Source organism: Balaenoptera physalus, assembly GCF_965194825.1.
Source record: "Balaenoptera physalus genome assembly, chromosome: 1".
NCBI classification, from domain to species: domain Eukaryota; kingdom Metazoa; phylum Chordata; class Mammalia; order Artiodactyla; family Balaenopteridae; genus Balaenoptera; species Balaenoptera physalus.
This window is the reverse complement of record NC_138882.1, coordinates 78406900-78434397: the sequence shown is the minus strand read 5'-3', so window position 1 is coordinate 78434397 and position 27498 is coordinate 78406900. Positions and strand designations below refer to the sequence as shown.

Sequence of the window (27498 nt, the reverse complement as noted above, 5' to 3'; positions counted from 1 at the left end):
GCCCCGCCCCCTCCCCTCCCCTCGCCCAGAGGTGGTGGGGCCGTCGGCGTCACTTCCGTCCAGGCCGGAACGCAAGATGGCTGCGCTCTTGTTGAGGTGACTTTAGTGGGGGGTGGGAGTCGGTGCCGGCGTCTCTCGGGAGAGCTGCACTGGCCCCTCACGTCTTGCTAACAGCTGTTTACCCCCTGCCTCGGCAGGGAAAGGACCTGTGGGTGGAGGCCACGCGCTTTGGAAACGTAGAGACCCTTCCCCTCCCCTAGCGTCTCCTGTGCACCCTGTAGGGCTTCGGGGTCCCTGGCCGAGTATCTTTGCCTTACTCCTTGCGGATGGGTCGCGGGGCTCTCGCCGCTTCTGCTTTCCCACTTCTAAAATAGTTTTTCCCCATTTCTAAAATAGTTCTTCCCCAGATTGCTCTCGGGGCTGCAGCGAGAGCCGAACTCCAAGAAAATAAGTAGGTCTAACTTCTCTTATTTGGGGCTTGGGCCTCGAGGAGAAGGACCTTGGTGTACTTTACCTTTGCGTTTTACTCCTGCAAACACCAGCCGCTGGCAATGAGTGGGCACTGTCCCAGTTCCTAACGGGCCCCTGGCAGAGAGTGCAGGAGGCCTAGACCCCTATCGGGGTGACGATTTGCAATAGCGCCGATAGTGGTCGCTCTGCTGCCCCAGAGCAGCCAGGAACTTCAATTTTAGTTTATTTTTTTACTTGGTGGGTGAGGGGAGTAGATGCCCCAGTTTTTCTCTGCAGTGTCAACTCCTTGTCCAGAGAAATATCCTAGATTGTCTTCCATTTTGAACTGTCCACTGTCTACAAAGACTGGTACGAATCCCAGCATAGTTTCGTGCCAGCACTATTTTTGGAAACTATTTGTTATGGAAAGTTAGTTTTAATGCAGTTGAGATTTAATTCCTGATTTCCCCAAATGTCTTCTCATTTCTCTTTCCACTTCAATCACCCCGTATAAAAATAGACGGACTTTATTTAGTTTTTCTCTGTGACAGAATGATTCCTCTTGGAGCTGAGATCAGGAATGGTTTATCTTAATCCTTCGTTTTTCTCCCTGACTCTTATTTCCAATTGTGTCTTTTTTCTAAAGCGTGTCAGGGCTAGTCTTGCCAGATTGCCTCCTTTATTACAAGTAGTTTGACCATAATTGAATGCTTTTGAATTCTTTGATATATCATATTTTAGAAGATGTCACAGGCTTTTTGGTGGAATTAACGTTTAGCTTGTAATGATCATATTGGGTCTAAACAGTTCATTTTAGGAGTTTCAGGATTAGCGCTTAGAAACCCAGGATCACTGAACGCATTGAGTATGTCCAATCTGTATCATTTTGAGCTGTGTAAGGCTGTCATCACTAGGATTCATTAGTGGTAGTACAAAACTCTTATGGAAAGGGCACCTTAAATTCTAGGAGCTAGTTTCTAGTTCTAGTAGTGTCACTAATTCCATTTATTTTGGACAAGTCAAGGTCATTGATTGCGTGATTGTGGTTTCATTCATTTGTGAATGAAAACAGTGATAACTTGAACTCACTTAAGAGAAATATTGGCTAAACATTTTTAATGCTTGGTTAACTAAAAATTATTAGTTACCACAGTATTGTATGTCATGGCTTTTGAATAGTGCTCTATATTTTGTATACTCCCTAAAGTTCATGGACTAGCTAGGGAGGAATAACCAGCTAAGTAGCACAAACTCCATTGGCAGTCAGTCAGGGAATGACTTGCCAAAGCCAAGACCGAGATAGAGAACTAGGCTAAGAACAGCTAGGCTTCTATCTAGTGATGTTCACGCAGCTTAAGCACAAAGCCACCAAGTCATTAACCCTCTGAACGTTGCTCATCATATTAAATGCTACACGTGAAGCACCTCCAAAAACAAAGTTTAATTTATTTAAAGTCTAAATTCTTAAGACTGCTTTTTAAAATAAGCAAACTAATTCACAAATCATTTTTTTGAGCCCCTTCTGTCATATTATTATAGGTGCTATAGATGCAAAGTATTCCAGTTCTATTCTTGAGGAGCTCAATTTTAGGAAAGGAGATAACTGGATTAATTAATAAGCTACATAATGTTGACTTAGAGATATGAACAAGTGATGTGGGAGCATGACAGGTGCAGCAGGTAAGGCTAAAGGAGTGGTGAAGTTGCCATTTGGGAGTTGTTGGATCTTGAAGGATGAGTTTATCAGGCTGCGAGGGAGGTCCACTCAGAGAATAGTCTGAGCAAAGGCATGTGGTCAAAAGAAACCATGCTCTGTCTGGGGGTAACGTAACATTCAGTGTGGTAGAAGTATAGAGGGCTGAAGGGGACTTGTGGGAGAATAGCTCTGGAGAATTGGATTAGGTCATGTTGAGAAGGGCCTTGTTTGACTGCAGTGTGAACCTTATAAGTAGTGGGGAACTGTTAAAGACTTTTAGGCAGATGATTGATGAAGTCAGCTTTATTTTTCAGTAATTTAACTCTGGTAATATTGAACGATAGGGAAGAGATTGGTGCTAGGAGATCAATTCAGGAGCTCCTGTTATAGTCCTCCTAGTGAGAAATGAAGAGAATACACACTACAACAATGGACTGAAGTTTCTTAGATAGTATTGGTAGGATTGGGTGATGCCTTGCATATATATGGGGGGATGTAAGAGAAAAGAAATCAAGAATGACTTACATTGTATCTTTGGAGTTAGTTGGGTGCTTATACAATTAATCAGAAATTTTGTAAATAAGTGATTGCTCTTCATTGTGTCCTTCAAGGTTATATAAATATTTCAATGTTGCTGTTACCTCAGACATTTATGAAACTAAATTTTGACATGCCATCAGATCAAGTTTAGAGGGCATACAAGAGAAACTCATTATATTGTAGTCACATCTTGTTTTGGACCAAAAATGGATCTTATTCAATTTGATCACATAGACTTGGCTTTGAATAACTTTTGGTTTTTTCCAAAAGTCAAATCCATTTTCAGCAGATGAATATTTTTACACCGCGAAGAGTTTTAAAAAGAACGTGATGTGAATTCTAAAGACCTTTGGGAGACCAGTGAAATAATACTAAATTGCATATATGTGGTATATTGCAGTTTAGAGAGTGCTTTCCTATACATTTTCTCATGCAGTCCTCCCAACAACCAATAATGTAGGTATTATCAATCCTATTTTATAAATGAAAAAGCTGAAGCTCAGTGACTCACTAAGTTACACAACTTATGCAGATCTAGACCTCCAGTCTGGCTTTTTTACTTTGTCCAGTGTTCTTTTTACATCACTGTTGTTGCCTCAGTACAGAGAAGAGTTTCAAAAACAATTTGAGCCATGATTACATTTTGGGGGAGACATGTATAATGCATTTAGAAAGGGACCGGCACTAACTAGAAATAAGTTCTGGCTTGTTAATTAAAAATAAAACAAAGAAAGTACTATTACTTTCTAGCTATAACATATAAAGCACTCTTCCTGGGTGGAAAAAGAAATCTTTTCAGGGTTCCTGGTTTCACATGAAAGGCAAGGATAGATTAGATATCTACTCCTGTCATATTTCAAATAAGGTTATGCAGTTGTGCAACTAGTTTCTGTTAGGGCCTTGTGGAAAGATTACATTGGTATTTGTCTGGGAGACAATAGCACTAGACAGAGAGTGCTGTAGATTCCAACCCACATCTGCAAACTCTTGCTGGGTAGCTGAGTGACTGGATGTAGCCTGGTGTGAGGAATGCATGCCCTGCAACTTCAGAGTCACAATTACTTCAATTGATTTAAAGAGATTTGTTCCCACTTCTTTCTTTCTGGGAGTCTTGGGTACACAATGTCTGTATTGACCTCTTGCCTCCAAAGCTGGAAAGAGGGAAGAGCTGAAGGAAGTGTTGGTTGGATTATTTTTCCTTCAAATAGTGGGCCCTTCTAGTGTTCTAGTGTAGAGTGTAAGGTTCTTGAAATGTTTATGCATCTAATATCAATGGTATGAGGGACATCATGAGCTTTTTTAGAAGATCATTGGATCTTAATGTGATCTTGTATCCCCACAGTGCCTTGCACATAGTGTATATACAATAAACTTTTGTAGAATCTCAATGTATTTGGTCCCAGAGCTTCACTCTGAAAACTTTCTCAAATACCTTTGGAAAGATTCGATATAACGTGAGTTAAAGGGGTGTAGTGATCATGTGTTTTTCATAATACCATGTAAACGCTGGATCAGTTAAATTCTCTTTAGATAGAATGCCTCGGTACATTTTAGTCTCAGACTTGAAAAGCAGTTCCGGTATTGATATATACATTTCAAAAATAGCAACTTTTTAGTAGAAAACTTGTGTTACCTTCTTCAAGTACCTTTTCATGTGGATAGTAAAGAGATCTACAGTCTCATATTTTTTGCACTATTATATGACAGCCTTTTTTTTAAGTTTTTAAAAAAAATTAAGTAATTAATTAATTAATTTTTGGCTGTGTTGGGTCTTCGTTTCTGTGCGAGGGCTTTCTCTAGTTGCGGCAAGCGGGGGCCACTCTTCATCGCGGTGCGCGGGCCTCTCACTGTCGTGACCTCTCTTGTTGTGGAGCACAGGCTCCAGACGCACAGGCTCAGTAGTTGTGGCTCACGGGCCTAGTTGCTCCGCGGCATGTGGGATCTTCCCAGACCAGGGCTCGAACCTGTGTCGCCTGTATTAGCAGGCAGATTCTCAACCACTGCGCCCCCCGGGAAGCCCGACAGCCTTTTTCATGTAAAGTTCATCCAGGTTGTCTGGAACTTGTTGGTAGTTACTAAAATGACAGCTTAATACTTGGGACCCTGCCTCCTCAAACCCCTTGTTCTTTAAACCTTTTAAATTCATCCATTTGCATCAGGTGTCTGCTTTGGCTAAGTTGTATAGTACTTGGTGTTGCCACTGGCTTATTCTGTACCCAACCCCCTTTTTAAATTTTATTTTATTTTTTATTTTATTTTATTTTTGGCCATGCCTCGTGGCATGCACGATCTTAGTTCCCCCACCAGGGATCGAACCCTTGCCCCCTGCAGTGCAAGCGAGGAGTCCTAACCACTGAACTGCCAGGGAAGTCCCCCTCTCTTTTTTTTAAACCCCTGTCTTAACCATCACCTCCTTTAACATCTAGCTTGAAAAATTTGCTTTCTGTATTTCTTTGTTGAACATTACCAACTCTGATTATTCTTTTACCTTGTATTATTTGTGTTCAGCTAAAACCTTATTTTGCATTTGTGAGTAATATTTGTGATTATTCTCAAGTTATTTAAAGTTGTAGCTTTCCAACTAGAAAAAATCTCAAAGATCCTGATACTGTCATTGTTTTCATCTTATTCCTAATTTTCCCCTCCACCCCAAATCTAATACAGTAAAAAATAGAGAAGTTGATATACTGAAGTAGGTCTCTAAATGTGTATTGACTGTTGGTTCTCTTATCTTTCAGACGTGTTGGCCATCATTGCCTCCGTGCCCACCTTAGTCCTCTGCTCTGTATCAGAAGGTAAGTTTCTAAATATGGAGATTATTTTTTTTTTTTTTAAACATTTTTGAGGTTTTTTGTTTTTAGAAATTCACGTTCTTTTATTTATTTATTTATTTATTTATGACTGTGTTGAGTCTTCGTTTCTGTGCAAGGGCTTTCTCTAGTTGTGGCAAGTGGGGACCACTCTTCATCGCGGTGCGCGGGCCTCTCACCATCGCGGCCTCTCTTGCTGCGGAGCACAGGCTCCAGACGCGCAGGCTCAGTAATTGTGGCTCACGGGCCCAGTTGCTCCGTGGCATGTGGGATCTTCCCAGACCAGGGCTCGAACCCGTGTCCCCTGCATTGGCAGGCAGATTCTCAACCACTGCGCCACCAGGGAAGCCCTGGAGATTATTATTAACCTTTTTTTCATCAGGGAAAAGCAGTAGGTTGTTGACTGATATTTTGGGGATATGTATGAAAGCAGGTAATTGTAGATGGTTCGCTGAAAATTTAGTGATTGTGATCCCTATTTTTCTCATCTGGTAGTAGAAGAAGGAAGGATAAGATTATGTCTTTGTTTTTTTCTTAATTTTCCTCACTTTAAGCTTTTCTGCTATATTTAACTTTATTGATTTGCATTTTGGGCAGCTCCTAGGCCTTAGTCTTTATATCTGTTTCTTTCTGCTATATTCATTTCTAGTCTGTTGACGTCAACAATTGTCTCTTTGTGGTTCTTTGTTTTTTAACGTTTAATTTTAGAAATATTTTGTACTTCCAGGGAGTTCCCTAGTGGTCTAGTGGTTAGGATTCAGTGCTTTCACTGCCACGGCCCGGGCTCAATCCCTGGTCAGGGAACTGAGGTCCCGCAAGCTGTGTGGTACTGCCGGAAAAAAAAAAAAAAAAAAAAAAAAAGAGAGATAGAAATATTTTGATAATTGGTACTTTCAGAAAAGTTGGAAGAATAGTACAAGGAGGTTCTGTATACCTTTCACCTACATTCATCAGTTGTTAACATTTTGCTGTGTTTACCTATCACTCTATATATTTTAGGTTGTGCTATATGAAATTGCCATTTTTGTGGGTCAGAACTGGCCTAGTAGTGACAATTTAGTGTGGTTCAGCACAATTTAATTATTGTGATTATTTTCTCTGAATTCTTTGAGATTAAGTTGCAGACATCATGACCTTTTACTTCTAAATACTTCTAAGGGAATTCCCTGGCGGTCCAGTGGTTGGGACTCCGAGCTTCCACTGCAGGGGGCACCAGTTCTATTCCTGGTCGGGGAACTAAGATCCCACATGCCGTGTGATGCGGCAAAAAAAAAAAAAAAAAAAAAACTTCTCCTAAGATCAAGAGCATTATCTTATAAAACACAGTATAATTATACAAATGCAATTATCAAATTCGGCAAATTTAACATTGATGTAATCTTATCTGATATACAGTTGTTTTTCAGGTTTTCCATTTGTCCCAAATAATGTACTTTATAGAAATACAGTCCACCTGTCCCCCGTCCAAGATCTAATTAGGCTCACATATTATATTTAGTTGTCATATTTCTGTAGTATCCTTTAACCTGGAACTATTTCTTAGCCTTCCTGTGTCTTTTATGACATTGACATTTTTGAAGAATACAGGTCAGTTATTTTGTAGTCTCTTAAGTTAGGTTTGTCTGATTGTTTTCTAATGACTAGATTCAGGTTATCCATTTTTGGCAAGAGTAATACATAAATGATGTTGTATTCTCAGTACATCACATCAGGGGCATATGATGTCATTTGTCCCATTAGTGATTTTAACTTTGATCATTTGAATACAGAAATGTCTGCTAAATTTTTTCGCAGTATGGAGATAACTGTTTTTAACTTTTGCAGTTAATAAGTAATCTATGGGGAAATATTTTCTTGAGGGGGATAGATCATGTTTTGTTTTTTTTTTTTAATTTTATTTATTTATTTATTTATGGCTGTGTTGGGTCTTCGTTTCTGTGCGAGGGCTTTCTCTAGTTGTGTCAAGCGGGGGCCACTCTTCATCGCGGTGCGCGGGCCTCTCACTATCGCGGCCTCTCTTGTTGCGGAGCACAGGCTCCAGACGCGCAGGCTCAGCAATTGTGGCTCACGGGCCTAGCTGCTCCGCAGCATGTGGGATCTTCCCAGACCAGAGCTCGAACCCGTGTCCCCTGCATTGGCAGGCAGATTCTCAACCACTGCGCCACCAGAGAAGCCCTAGATCATGTTTAATATAGGCACATAGTAAGTTAAAGTGTTGAACACAGCTGTTTAACAATTGGCTTCAGGGACTTCCCTGGCAGTCCAGTGGTTAAGACTCTGCACTTCCACTGCAGGGGGCGCAGGTTCAATCCTGGTAGGGGAACTAAGATCCCATATGCCCCACAGTGTGGCCAAAATAAAAGGAAAAAGAAAAGAAAAAGAAAAAAACAGTTGGCTTCAGCCTAGCACAGTGACAAGGAAAACCAAGAAGCTATTCAGAGGTACTGAGCTGAATCCAGTTCTTGATTTTTGAGAACCTAAAAAGGAGTCTTGAAGAGCCAGATGAGAGCAGGTGGTAATGTATGAGATATCACCCATGGCCTAGGAAAAGGATAATCCATTTATGTAAATGGTTTTGAAATATTATATTTGCCCTGCTGCCCAACAAGAAAGAAGTTTAGCCTCCATTACTGGACCTGTGTGTTGGGGGATTGGAAAGAAGAGTTATCCTCTGATGTGACTTAATTGGGTGATTGAGGTTATTAATAACTGAGTCAAACTTGGCAGAAAGATAAGGTGAGTGGACAAACCATGTTTTCCTAATACGTAGGTTCATCTAGCCCAGCTTACCTTTTTATATTTTAACTTTTTGTTATGTGAAAATTTAAACCAAGTTTACTTTTAATCATTTTAAAACCTTTTGGTTTTATTTTAGTGCTGTCCCTTTGGGAACCACAGCCAAAGAAGAGATGGAGAGGTTCTGGACTAAGAACACTGGTTCAAACCGTCCTCTGTCTCCCCATGTCACTATCTACAGGTAAGGGCTCTGGAACCAGGGGATTTAGTAGTAGTGGATAAAAGTTCTGGAGGTTGCCCCATAGCCTCCCTGATTATTTCCCTTAGGCCTTTTTTCATAACAAGATGACTAAATTCTCTCTTCTGGCCTTAGAAGGGTAATCTAGCCTGCAAAACTACTATTTGGAAAATTCTGGTAAGTCAAAATGTAATTCCTATTAATTAAAAAAATTTATTTTGAAACAGTTTCAAATTTACATAAATGTTGCAGAAGTAGTGCACTGTGTTCCTCTATAGCTTTATGCAGATTCCCAATGTGTTATAACATGTCTGAATGATTTAAGAACAAGTGCAGTGTTGATGATACCCCATTATTCCTGTATTAGGTTTCTATTGCTGCTGTCACAAGTTACTACAAACTTGGTGGCTTACAACAGCACATTTATTATCTTACAGTCCTGTAGGTCAAACTCTGGCTCATGTCTTACAGGGCTAAAATTAAGGTGTTAGCAGGGCTGCATTTGTTTCTGGAGGCTCTAGGGGAGAATCTGTTTCCTTGCCTTTTCCAGTTTCTGAAGGCTGTTCTGAATTCTTTGGTTTGTGGTCTTCCTCCATCTTCAAAACCAGCAGTGGTGGGTCAAGTTCTCTCATCCTATCACTTTGAACCTGCTTCAATGTCACATTTCTTCTCTAACTCCCTACTTCTGCCAGAACCTTCCACTTTTAAGGACTTTAAAAGGATTATATTGGGCCCATCCAGCTAATCCAAGATAGTCTCCTTATCTTAAGGTGAGCTTATAGCAACCTTAATTTCACCTGCAACCTTAATTCCCCTTTGCCATTTAAGGTAAATACTCACAGGTTTCAGGGATTAGAATGTGGACATCTTTCTGCCTACCACAATCCCTTAATACTTGAGTGTATGTTTCCTAAATTCAAGGAAACTCTCCATACTACAACCGTCACAGTCAAAATTAACATTGATCCAGTGTTACCATCTAATCCTCAGATCCCATTCAGGTTTTGCCAGTTGTCCCAATAATGTCCTTTATAGGTCCAAGAGCCAACTCACGATCATGTATTACATTTAGTTGTCTCTTTAATCTCCTTCAGTATGGAACAATTTTTAGCCTTTCTGTATCTTTTATGATCTTGACAGTTTTAGGATGTTTCCCAGTTTGGGGTTTATCTGATGTTTTCTTGTATTTATGCATTTTTGGCAGGAATACCTCTGAAGTGATGTAATGTTCTTCTTAGTGCATCCTATCAGAGGGTGACACATGATGATGATTTATCCCATTGGTAGTGATGTAACTTTTTTTTTAAAGATTTATTTATTATTTATTTATTTATTTAATTTATTTATCTTTGGCTGCATCAGGTTTTAGTTGCAGCATGTGGGATCTTCGTTGTGGTGCATGGGCTTCTCTCTAGTTGTGGCGTGCGAGTTTTCTCTTCTCTAGTTGTGGCGTGCGAGTTTTCTCTTCTCTAGTTGTGGCGCACAGGCTCCAGGGTGCATGGGCTCTGTAGTTGTGATGCATGGGTTCCAAAGCACATGGGCTCTGTAGTTAGTGGCACACAGGCTCTAGTTGAGGCACTCGAGCTCAGTAGTTGTGGTGCACGGGCTTAGTTGTCCTGTGGTATGTGGGATCTTAGTTCCCTGACCAGGGATCGAACCTGCGTCCCCTGCATTGTAAGGTGGATTTTTTACCACTGGACCACCAAGGAAGTCCTTGGTTGGTGATGTAACTTTTTATCACTGGTTAAGGTGTGTCTGCCAGGTTTCTCTACTATAAAGTTAATGAATAAAGATGTATTTATTAATTCTTATTTTGTGGGGTGGTACTCTGAGACTATAATGTTCTATTTCTCGTCAGATGTTTACCCATTAGCATCTTTCGATGGTAGTTGCCTGAATCAGTTATTACTGTGATGGTTGCCAAATTGTGATTTTTCTAATTCCATCATACCTTGTTTATTACTATAGGGTAAAGCTTGCTTGCTTGCTTGCTTGCTTGCTTTCTCTCTCTCTCTCTCTCTTTCTTTCTCCAGGATTTCTAACAGGAAAAACTCTTCTCTACTCTTATGACACCAACTAAAGGAAAGACACTAATGTTTCCTCTCTACTCTCAATACTTCTGATACCAAACGTGTACGGGTTTTCCCACATCAACCAATTTTTCAACTCTCCAGAAACCAACTGGGTGTCCGACAATTCAGTTATGACACTAACTACTTGGAGTTAGCACAAACCCCCCAGGTTAGAGGCTCAGTCCCACAAGACTGCCTGCCACTTCGGATGCCAATCACAAGTCCCCGGTTGTCACCTGTACTTCTAACTAATCAACTATAAATCAAGAGTTTTCACAACACCCTCTGTGGATTCAATAATTTGCTAGAATGGCTCAAAGAACTCAGAAACATTTATTTAAATTTACTAGTTTATTATAAAGGATATTACAGATGATACACATGAATAGCCAGGTGCCCTTTTTGGTAGTTCTATGTCTGGAAGGATCCTGAGCACAGGAGCTTCTGTCCTCATGGAGTTGTGGTGCACTACCTTCCTCTCGTGGATGTATTTACCAGCCTGAAAACTTCCCAAACCCTGTACTTTGGGGATTTTTATGGAGGCTTCAACACGTAGGCATGATCAATTATTAACTTAATCTCTAGCCCTTCCCTCCCCGGAAGGAGGTGGGGGTGGGGCTGAAAGTTCCAAGCTTCTGGTCATGGTTTGGTCTTTCTGGGAACCAACCCCCATCCAGAGTCACCTCATTAGAACAAAGATGGCTCTTACCACCCAGGAAATTCCAAGGGATTTAGGAACTGTGTGTCAGGAACCAGAGTCAAAGACCAAATAAAAAGATACTCCTAGCACCCCTATCACTCAGGAGATTAATAAGGGTTTTAGGAGCGCTGTGTCAGAAACTAGGAACCGATATATATATATATGTATACACACACATATATATATATACATATACACATATATATATAGACTTCCTTGGTGACGCCTGCCAACGCAGGGGACACGGGTTCGAGCCCTGGTCCGGCAAGATCCCACGTGCCGCGGAGCAACTAAGCCCATTAGCTACGACTACTGAGCCTGCGCTCTAGAGCCCATGAGCCACAACTACTGAAGCTCACACTCCTAGAGTCCTTGCTCCGCAACAAGAGAAGCCACCGCAATGAGAAGCCCGTGCACCACAACGAAGAGTAGCCCCCGCTCACCACAACTGGAGAAAGCCCGTGAGCAGCACCGAGGACCCAACGCAGCCAAAAATTAATTAATTAATTAATTAAAAAAATATGTATATATATATTTTTTTCTATTTTTGCACAATTCCTATTTTGCCCAAAGAGTTACACTGTTACTCTGATTTATTTTGTTGTTCAGATTGTCCCAGACTTAGCTAGTGGGAGTTCTTTCAAGATGGCTCCTGTGAAATCAAGGTCTGGGTGCTAGATGTGCTCATTGCTACCAGGATATCATTGCTTCTAGGCTGTTTCAGTAGATGGAGCTATGAGATATATGTATGAATACACACATGTACATGTGTATATGTGAGTATATACATATGCATACGTACATCTATTTCTGTTAACTTGTTGTCTTCAGAAGTAGCATTGATGGCTGTTACGCTGGTGTCTTCCCAAAAAACCCCTATAGATCTGCTCCTTTCTAGCTAACTCAGCAAATCATCTTGAGCTCAGCTACCGTCTTTACTTGGGTTCCTGCCAGGGAGGCTGGTCATTTTTTAACCACCTCCACAAATACCACAACCCTTCAGAATTTTTCCAAGCCAGATTCCAGAAATAATTCTGATTGAACAGTAGAAATTGGCCATTCTGCTAAAACAGAAGATTAATAAGTGATCTCAATCCTTGCTACTTTATGGTAAAACTTTTTTTTAAGAGATGAAAGATGTGGGGGAGGATGATAATGATGAAGAACTTCTCAAATTATTTTGAGTCTATATTTAAAGCCCTGGCCTTTTTTCACAGGTCATATAACAAACAGTAATAAGCTGATGAGACGAGACTTAAACTACCTTGTTTGCTCTTCTGGTTATGAAACTCTAGACATATTTATGGGGAAAAAAAATAGCAGGAAACATAGAGCTGTTTCCAAGGTGAAATGTCTGGGAAAGATGTCTAAGATATCTGGAATCATATATTTTCTGTTGCTAACTTTTATAGATTTTTGGAGGTGGCATGGAAGTATATGGTTAAGTTAGCCCTTTCTGAAGTACTCTTTTTTTTAAATTTTTTTTTAAAATAAATTGTTTATTTATCTATTTTTGGCTGCGTTGGGGCTTTATTGCTGCACGCAGGCTTTCTCTAGTTGTGGTGAGCAAGGCCCGTGCAGAGCACGGGCTCTGGGCTTGCGGGCTTCAGTAATTGTGGCTCGTGGGCTCTAGAGCGCAGGCTAAGTAGTTGTGGTGCATGGGCTTAATTACGCTGCAGCATGTGGGATCTTCCAGGACCAGGGCTCGAACCTGTGTCCCCTGCATTGGCAGGCGGATTCTTAACCACTGTGCCACCAGGGAAGTCCCTGAAGTACTCTTTATCTCTTTTTTTTTTTTTTTTAAATTAGTGATGTCAGAGCTTTTATTTGTTTTCCTTTTTTTAATTCTTTTGTGCATTTCTTTTTTTTTTTAAATAAATTTATTTATTTATTATTTATTTATTTATTTTTGGCTGTGTTGGGTCTTTGTTTCTGTGCGAGGGCTTTCTCTAGTTGCAGCAAGCGGGGGCCACTCTTCATCGCGGTGCATGGGCCTCTCACTGTCGCGGCCTCTCTCGTTGCGGAGCACAGGCTCCAGACGCACAGGCTCAGTAGTTGTGGCTCCCGGGCCTAGTTGCTCCGCGGCATGTGGGATCCTCCCAGACCAGGGCTCGAACCCATGTCCCCTGCATTGGCAGGCAGATTCTCAACCACTGCACCACCAGGGAAGCCCTGGAGGAGAGTTCTTGAGGCCTCCTTGGGCTTGGCTGATGTCCCAGGGGCTCCAGGTGGTAGGGAGTTCCTGTACACTTTCCCCGACCTGTGAGTCACTGCAGCAGAAAACAATGCACTGCGGGAAGGAAAAAAAGGATAGACAAAGTGGGAACAGTATAAGGAGATGTGTCCCCTGCATTAGCAGGCAGATTCTCAAGCACTGCGCCACCACGGAAGCCCCCTCTTTATCTCTTAATAAATTAAGTCAGTTTATCAAAGTAAAAGTGTGTATAGGGATTATGTTATTAGGAAAACAAGTCATTCTAAAGGACGTTAGAAAAATAGTTTTAAAAACTTAAGAGTTAGAAACGTTCTTAAATTTTAATTTTTTTTTTAATAAATTTATTTTATTTATTTATTTATTTTTGGCTGTGTTGGATCTTCCTTGCTCCGTGCAGACTTTCTCTAGTTGTGGTGAGCGGGGGCTACTCTTTGTTGTGGCGCGTGGGCTTCTTAATGCGGTGGCTTCTCTTGTTGCGGAGCACAGGCTCTAGGCGCGTGGGCTTCAGTAGTTGTGACACACGGGCTTAGTAGTTGTGGCTCACAGGCTCGAGAGCACAGGCTCAGTAGTTGTGGAGCACGAGCTCAGTTGCTCCGCAGCATGTGGGATCTTCCCGGACCAGGGCTTGAACCCGTGTCCCCTGCATTGGCAGGCGGATTCCCAACCACTACGCCACCAGGGAAGCCCTTAAATTTTAATTTAATCTTCAACCTCATTGGTTTTAAGACTGCTACTTGGGGCTTTGGATATTCCATTAAGCTTCTGCGGATAGTTGTGTGGGGCTGGCCAACATGCAGATTGCACTGTAGGCCCTTAGTTCTGGATAACCAAAGCAACTTGACTTTAAGGATTTTGCATTTGAAGAAAGGGTGCTGCTCAAAAAATAATAATAATAAAAAAATTAAAATAAAAAAAGTTTAAAAGCCACTATTGTACCTAATGAGTGAATTTCCTCTGCAGTAGTTTCATAAATGGATGTCTACCTATGCTTGCACACCTCCAGAGACAAGGAACTCACTACCACTCTTTTCCAATTTGGGAATTTCTCTTATTATCAGAAAGACCCTCATTTTATTGAACTTACTACAACTTATATCTATTGTACAGTGGTTCTAGTTCTACCTTGAACCATATAAAATAGATCTAAGTCCATTTTTTTTCTGACAACCTTTATTGACGTTGAGTATCTTTTTATGTGTTTATTGGCCATTTGTATATCTTCTTTGGAGAAATGTATCTTCAAGTCCTATGCTCATTTTTAAGTTGGGTTGTCTTTTTACTTTTTTTAAATTGTGGTAAAATGTATATAACATAAAATTTGCCAGTTTAGCCATTTTTAAGTGTATAGTTCAGTGGCATTAAGTACATTCACATTGCTGTACAACCATCACCACTATTCATCTCCAGAATCCTCTCATCTTCCGAAGCTGAAACTATACAATAATTCCATTCCCCTCTGCCCCCAACCCCTGGCAACCACCAGTCAAGTTTCTGTCTCTATAAATTTGACTACTCTAGGTACCTCATAAGGTAGAATCATATAATGTTTGTCCTTTTGTATCTGGCTTATTTCATCTGGCATAATGTCTTCAGGGTTCATCCATGTTGAAGAATGTGTCAAAATTCTATTCCTTTTTAAAGCTGAATAATATCCCATTTTACGTATATACCACATTTTGCTTATCCATTAATTTGTCCATGGATTTTTGTGTTGTTTCTATCTTTTGGCTCTTGTGAATAATGCTGCTATGAACATGGGTGTACATGGGTGAACATGGGATCCCTTTGAATCTCTGATTTCAATTCTTTTGGGTATATCCTCGAAGTGGAATTGCCAGATCATATGGTAATTCTATATTTAATTTTTTTTAATATAAATTAATTTTATTTCTTTATTTTTGGCTGCGTTGGGTCTTCTTTGCTGTGCGCGGGCTTTCTCTAGTTGAGGTGAGCGGGGGCTACTCTTCGTTGCGGTGCGTAGTTTCTCATTGTGGTGGCTTCTCTTGTTGCAGAGCATGGACTCTAGGTGCATGGGCTTCAGTAGTTGTGGCTTGCGGGCTCTAGAGCACAGGCTCAGTAGTTGTGGCACATAGGCTTAGTTGCTCCGCAGCATGTGGGATCTTCCCAGACCAGGGCTCAAACCTGTGTTGCCTGCACTGGCAGGCAGATTCTTAACCACTGCGCCACCAGGGAAGTCCCTATATTTAATTTTTTGAGGAAGCAACATACTGTTTTCCACAAGGGCTGCACTGTATACATTTCCACCAGCAGTGCACAAGGGTTCCAATTTCTCCACATCCTTGCCAACATTTGTGGTTTGCTGTTTTTGTTGTTGTTGTTTTAATAATAGCCATCCTAATGGATGTGAAGAGGTATTTCATTACGGTTTTGATTTGCATTTCTCTAATGATTAGTGATGCTGACCATCTTTTCATATACTTACTGGCCATTTATATATCTTCTTTGCTTTTTACTTTTTTGGTGGTATTGTTTGCAGCGTAATGTTAGGTCACTTGCTGAAAATCATATATCTTATGTCTCTAGCTTTTCCTTGATTAACATTCTACTAACAGTCAAAAAAGGAAAAAAATTTAACACACTTCAAATCAGTAGATATTTGTTAATTGCTCACAGTGTGCTTGGTACTTTTTTAGGAGTTGGAAATACAAAGATGAATAAGATATAATCTGTGTTCAAAAGGATCTCAGTATTTCCTGAAAAAAAATTTTCCAAAGGGAAATCATACTGGCTCCTAGTGATCATCTTTTCTGTAAGTGAATTTAAACAATCTTGATTTTCTGTGCTTGACTCTTATCTAATGTTTGAAAGGAAATAGTGGGGATGATCTGTCTCTGCTCCATGATGTCTGAGGCCTCAACTAGAGAACACAAGGCTGGGACTGAAATAATTTGAAGATCCGTTTACTCACATGTCTTGGGTTGATTCTGGCTCTTAGAGGGGACTTCGTTTTTCTCTCTACATGGGTCTTGTTACATGATCTCTCTGCTGAGGCTATTTTGGGCTTCCATATTGCATAAGAGAGGGATGGACGAAGGGATGGAGGGATAGAAGGAGGGCAAGTGATTTGGAACTCGTGCAGTGTCAGTTCTGCTGCATTCTATATCTTGAGGCAGTCAGTCATGAAGTCCTGCCCAGAGTCAAGGGGCTAAATATAAATACTTGCCTGATGAGGAGTGACAAGATTCTGGAAGATCATGTGAGACTGGAAATAATATCATGGTTGTTTGGAAAATAAAATCTCCCTTACCTACTCAGTACTAGGCTAACCAGGCTATGGTTTTAACCATTTTTAAAAATTTTTTTTAAAAATTAATTAATTAATTTATTTATTTATTTATTTTTGGCTGCATTGGGTCTTCGTTGCTGCGTGCTGGCTTTCTCTAGTTGTGGTGAGCAGGGGCTGCTCTTCGTTGCGGTGCATGGGCTTCTCATTGTGGTGGCTTCTCTTGTTGCAGAGCACGGGCTCTAGGCGCACGGGCTTCAGTAATTGTAGCACATGGGCTTAGTTGCTCCGCGGCATGTGGGATCTTCCCGGACCAGGGCTCGAACCCGTGTTCCCTGCACTGGCAGGCGGATTCCTAATCACTGCGCCACCAGGGGAGCCTAACCATTTTTTTAAAATTAGGGTAACATTTGACTCCCATTTTCCATTTCAATATGTCTAAAAGATTACTAGAACAGTGCATATGTTCCATGTGTTAGCTCTTGGGATTTAATTCATCTTGCCAGGAGCCCTAAGTGCACTTGGAATGCTAAGCAATGTCTTATAATTTCCCCACTTTTTTTTTTTCTTTCAAATCAATATTTGTTCTGTCTTTTTCAGTCTGATAATCATTCTCTTTGACAAATAAAATAGTTGAGCAATCTGCTTTGCACTCTGTCATCCATTAACATGAAATTGTCAACCCCAGTTAGGAGGCTGTCTTTCCCTGAATACAATTTTAAAAGCCCCTTGTTGTTGTCCTTGACATTTTTGCAAGCCTCAGCTCATTCTGGGTTTTAGTCTCCTGATTCTTCTAATCAAATTATGCCATTGTTCTCCGCTTGTCCTTTGTTATGAGGCTCTTCTTCTGCCTTTTATATTTATCTTGTTAGTCTGAGTTAATCAGAGTGGTGTCTAGCCAGTTTTTTTGGTTTCTTTAGACATTACTCCTTTCTTACAGTGACCATTTTTAATACATAGAATTTCCTTTTGTGGTCCTTTCAACCTACTTGACTTGCTTCCCTTTAGAGTATGGAGTACGTGGTCTGATTATGCTCTGCATTCCCTATCTAAGCTGACTTTCCAGGATGAATGTTAACTTTATCCAAAGATGCCTGTTCTTTCCATTTCACTAACCAGTTCCCTCTTGAGCATGAGCACTAGGTCCAGAATGTAGCAGTGTTGGTTGTCCTTCCATGGAAATGCTTTGGCAGATAGACAAATCAGAACATGATTGATTGATATTAATTAATTAATTAATTAATTAATTTTTGACTGTGTTGGGTCCTCGTTGCTGCGCGCGGGCTTTCTCTAGCTGCGGCAAGTGGGGACTACTCTTCGTTGTGGTGCGCGGGCTTCTCATTGTGGTGGCTTCTCTTGTGGTGGAGCACAGGCTCTGGGTGCATGGGCTTCAGTAGCTGTGGCTTGCAGGCTCTAGAGCGCAGGCTCAGTAGCTGTGGCGCATGAGCTTAGTTGCTCTGTGGTATGTGGGAATCTTCCTGGACCAGGGATTGAACCCATGTCCCCTGCATTGGCAGGCGGATTCTTAACCACTGCGCCACCAGGGAAGTCCCAGAACATGCTTTAAAAAGTGGTTTGATGACAAAGTATCTTAAAACTACTGTGGATTAAGAACATATACTAAATCCAGCAAAATGGGATTTTAAATTTGGGATAGGTAATTTATTAGGGAATGACTGATATGCTCAATTTGGATATTTTGGGGTATAAAATAAGAAAGATCATGGATGACTGTATGTTATATGAAACAGTGGATAAATAAAACTCAGGTTTTCTTCTACTTCTGTCTCATGACTGGAGAAATGGAAGGACCCAGGTGGTTGTAATCTAGTGTTTATTTTCTAACTGTATGCAACTTTAATTAATGTTTTTGACCCATGTTCCTTCTTCTTATGAAAGGAGGAGTTTGAGTTTTAATTGATTCCTCCTCTCAGCTCTGTTAGTGATGCAATCTGGAAAAGGGAGTAATGCTTCTCCTTAAGTAAATCATTGTTCTTATTTTCAAATTAGAGAGTGGAAACACAGGAATGTGAAAGCTGTTTGTTTTTGATTTGTGATAAATGGTTGCCTATTTCCGAAGTGGTTTATATTCTCTTTGCCAAGACGGACTCTCTACTATGGTGTCATCTATTCCTTTTTTTAATTGCTTTTTTGTGTTTCTTTTCAGATGGTCTCTTCCCATGGTGATGTCCATTTGCCACCGTGGCACTGGTATTGCCTTGAGTGCAGGTATGTATATGTGTTTTTATGCGCACGTGAACACACAAACACACACACACATACTGCTTTGAAAAACTTTTCTGTTTCTTTGGCTCTTGGCAATGCCTCCTTGGCAGTGCCTCCTCAGAAACTTGATTTAGAGAAAATGATAAGTCATTTAAGCTTATTGTTTGTTCATTTCTTTAACAGTTAATTATGAGTTCACACAGTGCTCAGGTTCTTTTCTTAGCCAATTTTTTTTTCTTTTTTTAATTCTTTTTCTTATTTTTTCTTAGCCAATTTTTAAATCATCCCTAACATGTCCTGATAGTACGTTTATTGACATTACAGAGAACAGATATACAAATATAATGGAGATAGACTGGCTGACTGACCAAACACAGTCCAAGATTAATCATCAACCTTATTCTTTCAGAGACTCAGTTTTAGCACCCAGTTTTCATCACCTAGAATTGATCAGATGCAAAAACATTAACTCATTCTCCAATCTCAAAAAATCTTGGTTACAAATCAGAATGTCTATTTATTTATTTATATAATATGAAATACAGCTGCAGAGTGAGTCATATGCTGGTCTTAGTGCATCCTTTTCAGGTAGTAAGGTTTATTACAGGTAGGATGTACAGATTATAGTCAGGTTTCTGGAGTCTGATGGATCTTTCCACAGTAGGGAAGTACCTTATAAGAGGATCAGCTGTATTTTAAAAGTTTTCTCTGGCTAGTGCTGGAGACATGGACATATTTTTGTTTTTCATAATATCCTTTGGGCCCCCTCCTAGGCTTCCGTAGAGTATGTTTTCACTGAAGTGGTCATCAACAGGACTAGTGGCTCAAATATAGGGATCCTGTATTTAGGGAGCTGCTGCTGAGACATTGGAGGAATTACCCAAAACTAAGTCTCTGCTATTCACAATTAGATTAGTTTTGTTGGTAAGCAAGTAAAGATAGGAACTCCTATCTAAGATCCGATGTTATCATTCCTTTGTTACCATTCCTTAGGTTATTATATAACTTGTAATTATTTTATTTGCTTAGTTTTTATAAATCTGTCTCTTTTATTAGGCTGTAAACTCTTCATAGAGTAGGAACTGCATCTATCTTATTTACCTTTCATATCCTCTAGCACTCAGTAGATGCTTAGTAAATCTTTATTTACTAAATGAGTACAACCATGTAAATCACTTTGCTCATAGTGGTCATTTCAGATATGTTCGTTCCTTCTAACTTCTAATTAATCTCCTGTTATGCATTAGAAATTGGATAGTGATAATAATAGCCTCTACCCTCAAGGGTGAAAGAGTCTAAGGAGTAAGACAAATAAATATTTAGAATGCACTGTGATAACTTTTTAATAGAGGTATTAGATCCCAGTGGGGAGAACAACTCTGCAGGAATTGGAGAACTTGAAAGAAGGATGAGTAGGAGAATTCATGAAAAGGAGGTAGAGGAGGACTTTCCAATGGACAGACTACCTTATGCAAAGGCACAGGGTTTGGAAAGCATCCAGAGTCCTGGATAATGATAACTAGATCTGCTTGTTTAAGAGTTGTGTTATGGGAGAAGCAGCAAAAGATAAGGCTGGAAAGTGTGCCAGCCAGTAAAGGACTTTGACTGCTGTGCTGAGAAGTTGGAACTTGATCCCGTAAACCATGGGAAGTCATAAAAGGTTCATGTTCTCACTTGTTTGGCCTAGACAAATCCATGATTAGGTATTTATTCAGACTATAGAGATTTTGTGGCCGATATATAAATTCTATAAAGCATGTTGAACTAAAAAAGCATGATGACACTAGTTTGACTTTATATAGAATTTATTGAGGAAGACCTTTACAAGCAGTCCTTTAAAAGGTGGAGAGAGAAGGCTAGTAACACTCTTTCATTGCTTAGATTCTGTAGGGATTAAAATACTCGTGATTTTTCATAGTGACAGACAGTATAAAAATCTAGGTGAAATTAGGTAAATTACTTGAGAATGGCAGGTAGCTGAAGCTGCAATGTGAATGAGACTGGGAAAGGGTTATCAAGATGCAACATGCAACAATAAAAAGAATGAGATTCGAAAAAGAAAATATGAGTGCCAAACAACAGATATTTTAGAGGAATACAACTATAAATAAATTGTACAATTAACTTGAATGGGTAGAAGAATGGTCCTGAATGTTTTGGATAGTCTTTAAAAACAGGTTAGATTGGAGAATCAGAACTTCAGTGAAAGGTCACTTGACTGTATAGGCAAACCTACTGCTCAGGCAATCGTTTCTTTTCTAGAAAAGCCAAAGGACTTATAGATATATAAAGTAACTAATGGAACTCTGAAATGACTGTTTTTTTCGTCTGGGCTTTTCATGAGATGGGACCGGAGTTATTGATTCTCAAATGTGATGTTATACCCTGGTCATTCCCCACTGAGGCAGTTTAGAGAAAGAGAAAAGAGCACAAACTTTGGAGTTAGATCTGAGTTCAATTCCAACTCTGTCACTAACTAGCTACTGTATCATCGCTTCTTTTTCTGGTTATAATAATGCCTAGTTAGGACTGTGAGAATTAAATTAAATATATAAAATTTGAGCTGTAAATCAGGGTTCCCATGACCCCTTCCTCAGGTTTGATAATTTGCTAGAAGAGCTCACCATAACTCAGGAAGACACTTTATTTAGACATACTGTTTTGTTTCTTTTTTTTTTTTTTTTTTGCCATGTGGCTTGTGGGACCTTAGTTCCCTGACCAGGGATTGAACCTGTGCCCCCTGCATTGGAAGTGTGGAGTCCTAACCACTGGACCGCCAGGGAAGTCCCAAGTCATACTGGTTTTTAAAATAAAGGATCAACTTCTTTATTTTATTTTATTTTTTAAACTTGCTTCAGAACTTTTTGTTTTTGGCTGCATTGGGTCTTCGTTGCTGCGCTCAGGCTTTCTCTAGTTGCGGTGAGTGGGAGCTACTCTTCATTGCAGTGCATGTGCTTCTCATCACGGTGGCTTTTCTTGTTGCGGAGCTCGGGCTGTAGGAGCGCAAGCTCAGTAGTTGTGGCGCACGGGCTTAGTTGCTCCGCGGCATGTGGGATCTTCCTGGACCAGGGCTCGAACCCGTGTCCCCTGCATTGCAGGTGGATTCTTAACCACTGCGCCACCAGGGAAGTCCTCAACTCCTTTATTTAAAAAACCAAACAGAGGAGATACACAGGGAAAGGTATGGGGGAGCAGAGAGGGGAGTGTGTATGGAGCGTCCATGCCCTCTCTGGGCACACCGCTCTCCCAGCACATCTTTGTGTTCAGTGACCTGGAAGCTGTCCGAGTCCTGTAGTTTAGGGGGTTTTATGGTGGCTTCATTGCCTAGGCAAGGTTGATTAAATCATTGGCCATTGGTGATTAGCTCAATCATCAGCCACTCCCAGGTGTGGTGGGGTTGGGGGAGGGAGGTGGACAGGGAACGGGAGGGGGAGGTATGGGACTAAAAGTCCCAATCCTCAAATCATGCCTTGGTCTTTTTGGCAGCTAGACCCCATCCTGAAGCTGTCTAGCCGCCCGCACCCTACTTAATAAACAGAACTGTTAGGTTTTTCTTTTGGCTTAGGGGCATCATGAAAAAAATTGCTGAAAACACTGAGGTACCATGGAACTGAGATAGTTTGAGAAGGTTTGGGAGGAAAATATGACCCAAGAGCATTCAAGGATCTTTGACAGTCTGGATAGATAAGAAGCTAGACGATCACAGGAGCTCCCCATTATCCTCTGAATTTCAGTGCAAACCTGAAGTTCCGAAACCTCGACAGCCACACATATGCCTCAGATACCAGGCTCAGCTCTGATCTGTGCACCAAATGTGACAGCAGTCTAATAACTGAGTCCCAGGAATGGCCACTCAGCCACACTTACCTCTAGGAGACCAGACTCTGATGTGGCTGCCTCATCCTAGGGTGTGAACAGCATGTCTTCCTTCAGCCTTTGCTTCTCCTATGAATGCTATAAAATTCTGACGCATCTGAGGTTTCGTCAAAGAGCTGGAAGCCATGGTAGTTATTCTCAGCACCAGCATTCTTCCAGACTGATGGAGAAATGGACAGTGCCCAAAAGTTTTTAATTTTGATGAAGTCCAGTTTATTATTTTGTTGCTTCTGGTTTGGTGTCATATCTAAGAAACCACTGCTAATCCAAGGTCATAAAGATTTACTCCTTTGTTTTCTTGGTGTTATGGTTTTAGTTCTTACATTTAGGTCTCTGACCCATTTTGAGTTAAGTTTTTGTATGGTAGAGATTTGAGTGATTTAAAATTTTTTCTCATTCTTTTCCTTGGACTGAATGTACTGTTATTATTTTTTCTTACTGAGATGATGATATAGATGCAGCCAGAGGTGGCTTCTAAAATGGTGGGTGAAGTTTTTATAGAGAGAGATGTTGAAAGAAGGAGCAATATGCTAAAATATATGGCAAATTTAAGAGATTAGGGTCAGATTCCAAGTAGCGAATCTTTCACTGCAAATGTGAACATTAGTTTAAATCGTCCCCATTTTAAAATGGTTTAGAATTGTGTGAAGTCCTAGGGGCTGTCATAGAACCCAGTTTTATGTGTTACATTGGTTGTAGCTGGTGTGTAGCTGTGACGGGCTTACTTTGTTTCTCCTCAGGGGTCTCTCTTTTTGGCTTGTCAGCCCTCTTGGTCCCTGGGAGCTTTGAGTCTCATTTGGAACTTGTAAAGTCCCTGTGTTTGGGGCCAGCGCTGATCCACACAGCCAAATTTGCACTCGTCTTCCCTCTCATGTATCACACCTGGAATGGGATCCGACACTTGGTAAGTTAATTGTAGACTTGTGCATTTTCTGGGTGAAAGGAATGGAGAGCCTGGAAGGATTTTCTCTTTCCTGGTGTGGGTTTAGTGCTGTTCTTAAAGTTAGTTGTGCTGGACCTTTGTTCAAGGGCCTCTTGGGGAAAGCTAAACTAGATGCCCTGTGCGTTGCCAGGTAGCCCAGCTGGTGATGTAGCTGAGACTGGACGTAGGCCTGGAAGATACTTGCAGGGTCTCAGTGAACTCTTCTAGTTTCGAGAGGGATGTAACTAAAAGAGACCCATGAAACCAGGCCATACATCTGGCGTAGAAGGCATATTTATCAGACAAATAATAGTTACTGCTTTCAGTCTAAACTTCCTATCAACACAGAGTGACAAATCTGGCTGGAGTCAAATATACTGACGTTTATTATCTTGATATTGGATTGTATTAACTGCTTTTGTTTTTTGTTTGTTTTGAACTATTAGAGAGAATGGGGCCAACTTTAACAAGCAACTGGGTGCTAGGATCCCAATACTGAGTTTAGGAATCTTTTGATAGCCTGAAATCTGACCATGTTGCTTCCTACATGACCTTGGGGTCAGTTCAAACTGGTGTCTCCTTCTCTTTATTAAGAAATTAAAGCTTAATGAAACCTGCCCCAGGTCAGAGATGAATCTCTCCTACAGCACTTTAAGATTTACATTTTGTGGTCTCCCTACCCCTAGTCTTGCTTCCTTTCCCAGGAAGATAATTACAGCTTCATTCTTTCTGGTTTTCCATTATTTCTCAACCTAAGCCATCTGTCAGTTGGATGCTCTTGCCTTAATTTGACCTTTCATAACTTCCACATCAGAGCCTAGAGATAAGCACTTTCTGAATTGTAGTCTGGTCCAATAGACAGTTTAATGGAATCAGAAAAGTGAGAGACTAAATGATCTACTAAATTAAGTGTATCTATCAACTGTTCCCTGGGGCAGTGTTCAGTTTGATTCAAAATGACTTTACTTCCCTCAGGAGGAGGGGATGGAGAGGGAGGGCAATTTCCATTAATGACTTCTTATTCCACAGAACAAAGCTCTCCAATGGAATCAGCTGATCAGCTTCCTTTGTTGGCATCCTGGCTCAGGCAGGGACTTGCCATATATTTGCTTTTGTCTCAGTATGGGGGGAGGGAAGGGGAAGAGATTTTATAAAATGTCAGAACTCAGTCAAGGCTTTTCTTAATCCCTTAAATCTGCTTTTGTTTGTTGTTTTAGCAAGTCCTGGCTCTGAGTGTGGGACAGGATTTTATCTGTTCTCTGTGACAGTCCATAGTTCTTGCACTCTGAGCTTGATAATTGCCTTGCCAGAAGATCTAGTGGGGGAGTGGAGGGTGGAATTGATATTAAGAGAGTAGGAAGTGACAAGGTCTCTGGTATGCTAGAGAATATTCCCCCATCACCACCACCCAGTAGGTCTCGATTTTTTGGTAAAACACTGTGCCTTTATAAGCAAAACAGCTTTTTGTGGAATCTGTTTGACTCCTAATCTTATCTAGGTAGAAGCTCTTTGGCAGCTGAGGTAGGGGCATCTTCTCATCTTGATTATTTTGGGAGCTCTCTAATTTTTCTCTGAAGCAATCCTAATTTATTCAGTTTTACATTCAGGGTATAGGTATATGTGTGTGTTGAGACAGTCATATGTGGAAAGTATGAAACCTGAAGACTCTACTTTTGCCCGAGGGGATCTTTTAGAGTACAATATGTTAATGTCCCTAGGGCACAAGAGAGTCTAGATCAGTATTTTTTAAATTGTGTTTTTTTGACTCAATGGGTAGAAAATCAATTTAGTGGATTGCTACCAACAACAACAAAAAAATTTAAATAGAATACAACATATAGAATATAACACACATGGTAATGATAAATATTGCTTATTGTTTCGTGAACTTTTATATAGTATATATTTTATATATACACAGACACACACATACATACACACACACACACTGGGTACTAATTAAAAAGATATTTCTTAGTTGGGGGTGTGGGTGACAGTCAAAACAAAATTGAGAAATAATGTTCTAGACCCCAAAGAGTATTTTTTAAAAATATTGGTCCTGGACTTCCCTGGTGGCCCAGTGGTTAAGAATCCGCCTGCCAATGCAGGAGACACAGGTTCGAACCCTGGTCCAGGAAGATCCCACATGCTGCAGAGCAACTAAGCCTGAGCGCCACAACTACTGAGCCTGCGCTCTAGAGCCCATGAGCCACAACTACTGAGCTCTTGTGCCAAAGTTACTGAAGCCCACGTGCCTAGAGCCCGTGCTCCACAACAAGAGAAACCCCCGCTTGCTGCAACTAGAGAAAAGCCCGTGCGCAGCAATGAAGACCCAATGCAGCCAAAAATAAATAAATAAATTTATTAAAAAAAAAATACTAGTCCTCTGATGGACAGATGTTCCTTCTCAAAGGGGATTCTGTGGTTGGCTATACCTAGGAAATCATGTATATTATATCCATTTTGGAGATTAACAGTGTGCATTAATAAATTGTTTGAGAAGTCTTGTAGTTAAATTTTTACCAAATTAATTTGACCACAGAACTTTTTTCCCCCATGTAATGCCTTTTAACATTCTGAGGAACTAGTTTTTGGAGAAACACACTTTGGGAAACACTGATCAGTTTTTTTGTCACGAGGGAAAGTTTTTATCTATTCATTCTGGAAGATCTTATGGGCTGAGGATGGATCCCTTTACTGTCATTGGGATAAGTGGGTGGTCGTTACTGTATTGTGGGTTTTGAGGAAAGTGAAGGTCAGGAATATGGGGAGAAGAGCTTTTCTCTAGAATCATGCTGAGAGGAATTGCCTGTTCCTAGGTGGAGTTTCTTTCTGAGAAAGGAGCTGTGAGAGTGACCAGGACCCTGATTGCTGAAAAAAAATTTTTTTTTCTTATTTCTACAGATGTGGGACCTAGGAAAAGGCCTGACGATTTCCCAGCTATACCAGTCTGGAGTGGTTGTCTTGGTTCTTACCGTGTTGTCCTCTGTAGGGCTGGCAGCCATGTGAAGAGCCGACGTTCCCAGCATCATCTTCCTACCAGTTATTGCATTGACCTATCTTCCTGTCTGTTACTCTTATCTTAGGCCACGGCAAAGTTATCTTGATTTGTTTAGACCCTTTTGTGCTTGCAGATCCCCTTGGAGCTCAGCAGTAAGAGTACCTTATAGAACCAGAGTAGTGGAAAAGGATCCAGTTTTCCCCTTATTCCTAAAGATGGAATGACTGTAAAAACTCCCTTTTCCTGCCCCCAGCTTGCAGCCTACTCTGGGCCTGGGAGCCCTCATTCTCTCTCCATATTAGGCCTTGATTTGTGCTGAGGGTCAGCTTTTGGCTCCTTCTTCCTAAGACAGTGGAAACAATGCCACTCTGTGGCCTCTGCCCTGGGGACTGGGAGTGGGGCTTGGGTTGCCACTGCCTGTGGGTTGCTGGCTTAAAGGACAATTCTGTTAATTGGTCAGAGCCCAGGGTCTTTAACACCCACACAGTGTGACTGAAAGAAGAGGGGTGGGGGTGGAGGGGAATTAGCCTGTCCCGGCTAGAGGGAGATGAAGAGAGTAAGTTGGCTCTTGGAGAACATGCTTTGGGGAGAAGAAGATATATAGCTTTTGATGCAAGGGGAGGATCCAGAAAACTATCATTGAACCTATTAAGAATTATTTCTCTTCCTTGCATTTCCAGAAAAACCAAGCCTCTTATTGTCATGTTTTCTAATCCAGATTCATGTGACAGCTTTTTCTGAAATGGAATTAAAATTATTATTTTGTCTTTGA

General features: G+C 40.8%; 1 protein-coding gene across 2 annotated transcripts; it reads left to right on the top strand.

Annotated features, from left to right (window-relative positions):
- On the top strand, positions 1-27498 carry SDHC (succinate dehydrogenase complex subunit C). 2 transcript variants are annotated; one of them, XM_082413732.1, is made up of 7 exons: positions 74-96; positions 397-451; positions 5425-5481; positions 8372-8473; positions 18869-18930; positions 23544-23707; positions 26630-27498. In XM_082413732.1, the coding sequence occupies exons 4-7, from the start codon at positions 8406-8408 to the stop codon at positions 26732-26734; spliced, it is 399 nt and encodes a 132-aa protein (XP_082269858.1). In that variant the 5' UTR covers positions 74-96; positions 397-451; positions 5425-5481; positions 8372-8405; the 3' UTR covers positions 26735-27498. The 2 variants fall into 2 exon arrangements, with proteins under 2 accessions (XP_082269857.1, XP_082269858.1); XM_082413731.1 differs by lacking the exon at positions 397-451 and having other exon boundaries at positions 1-96.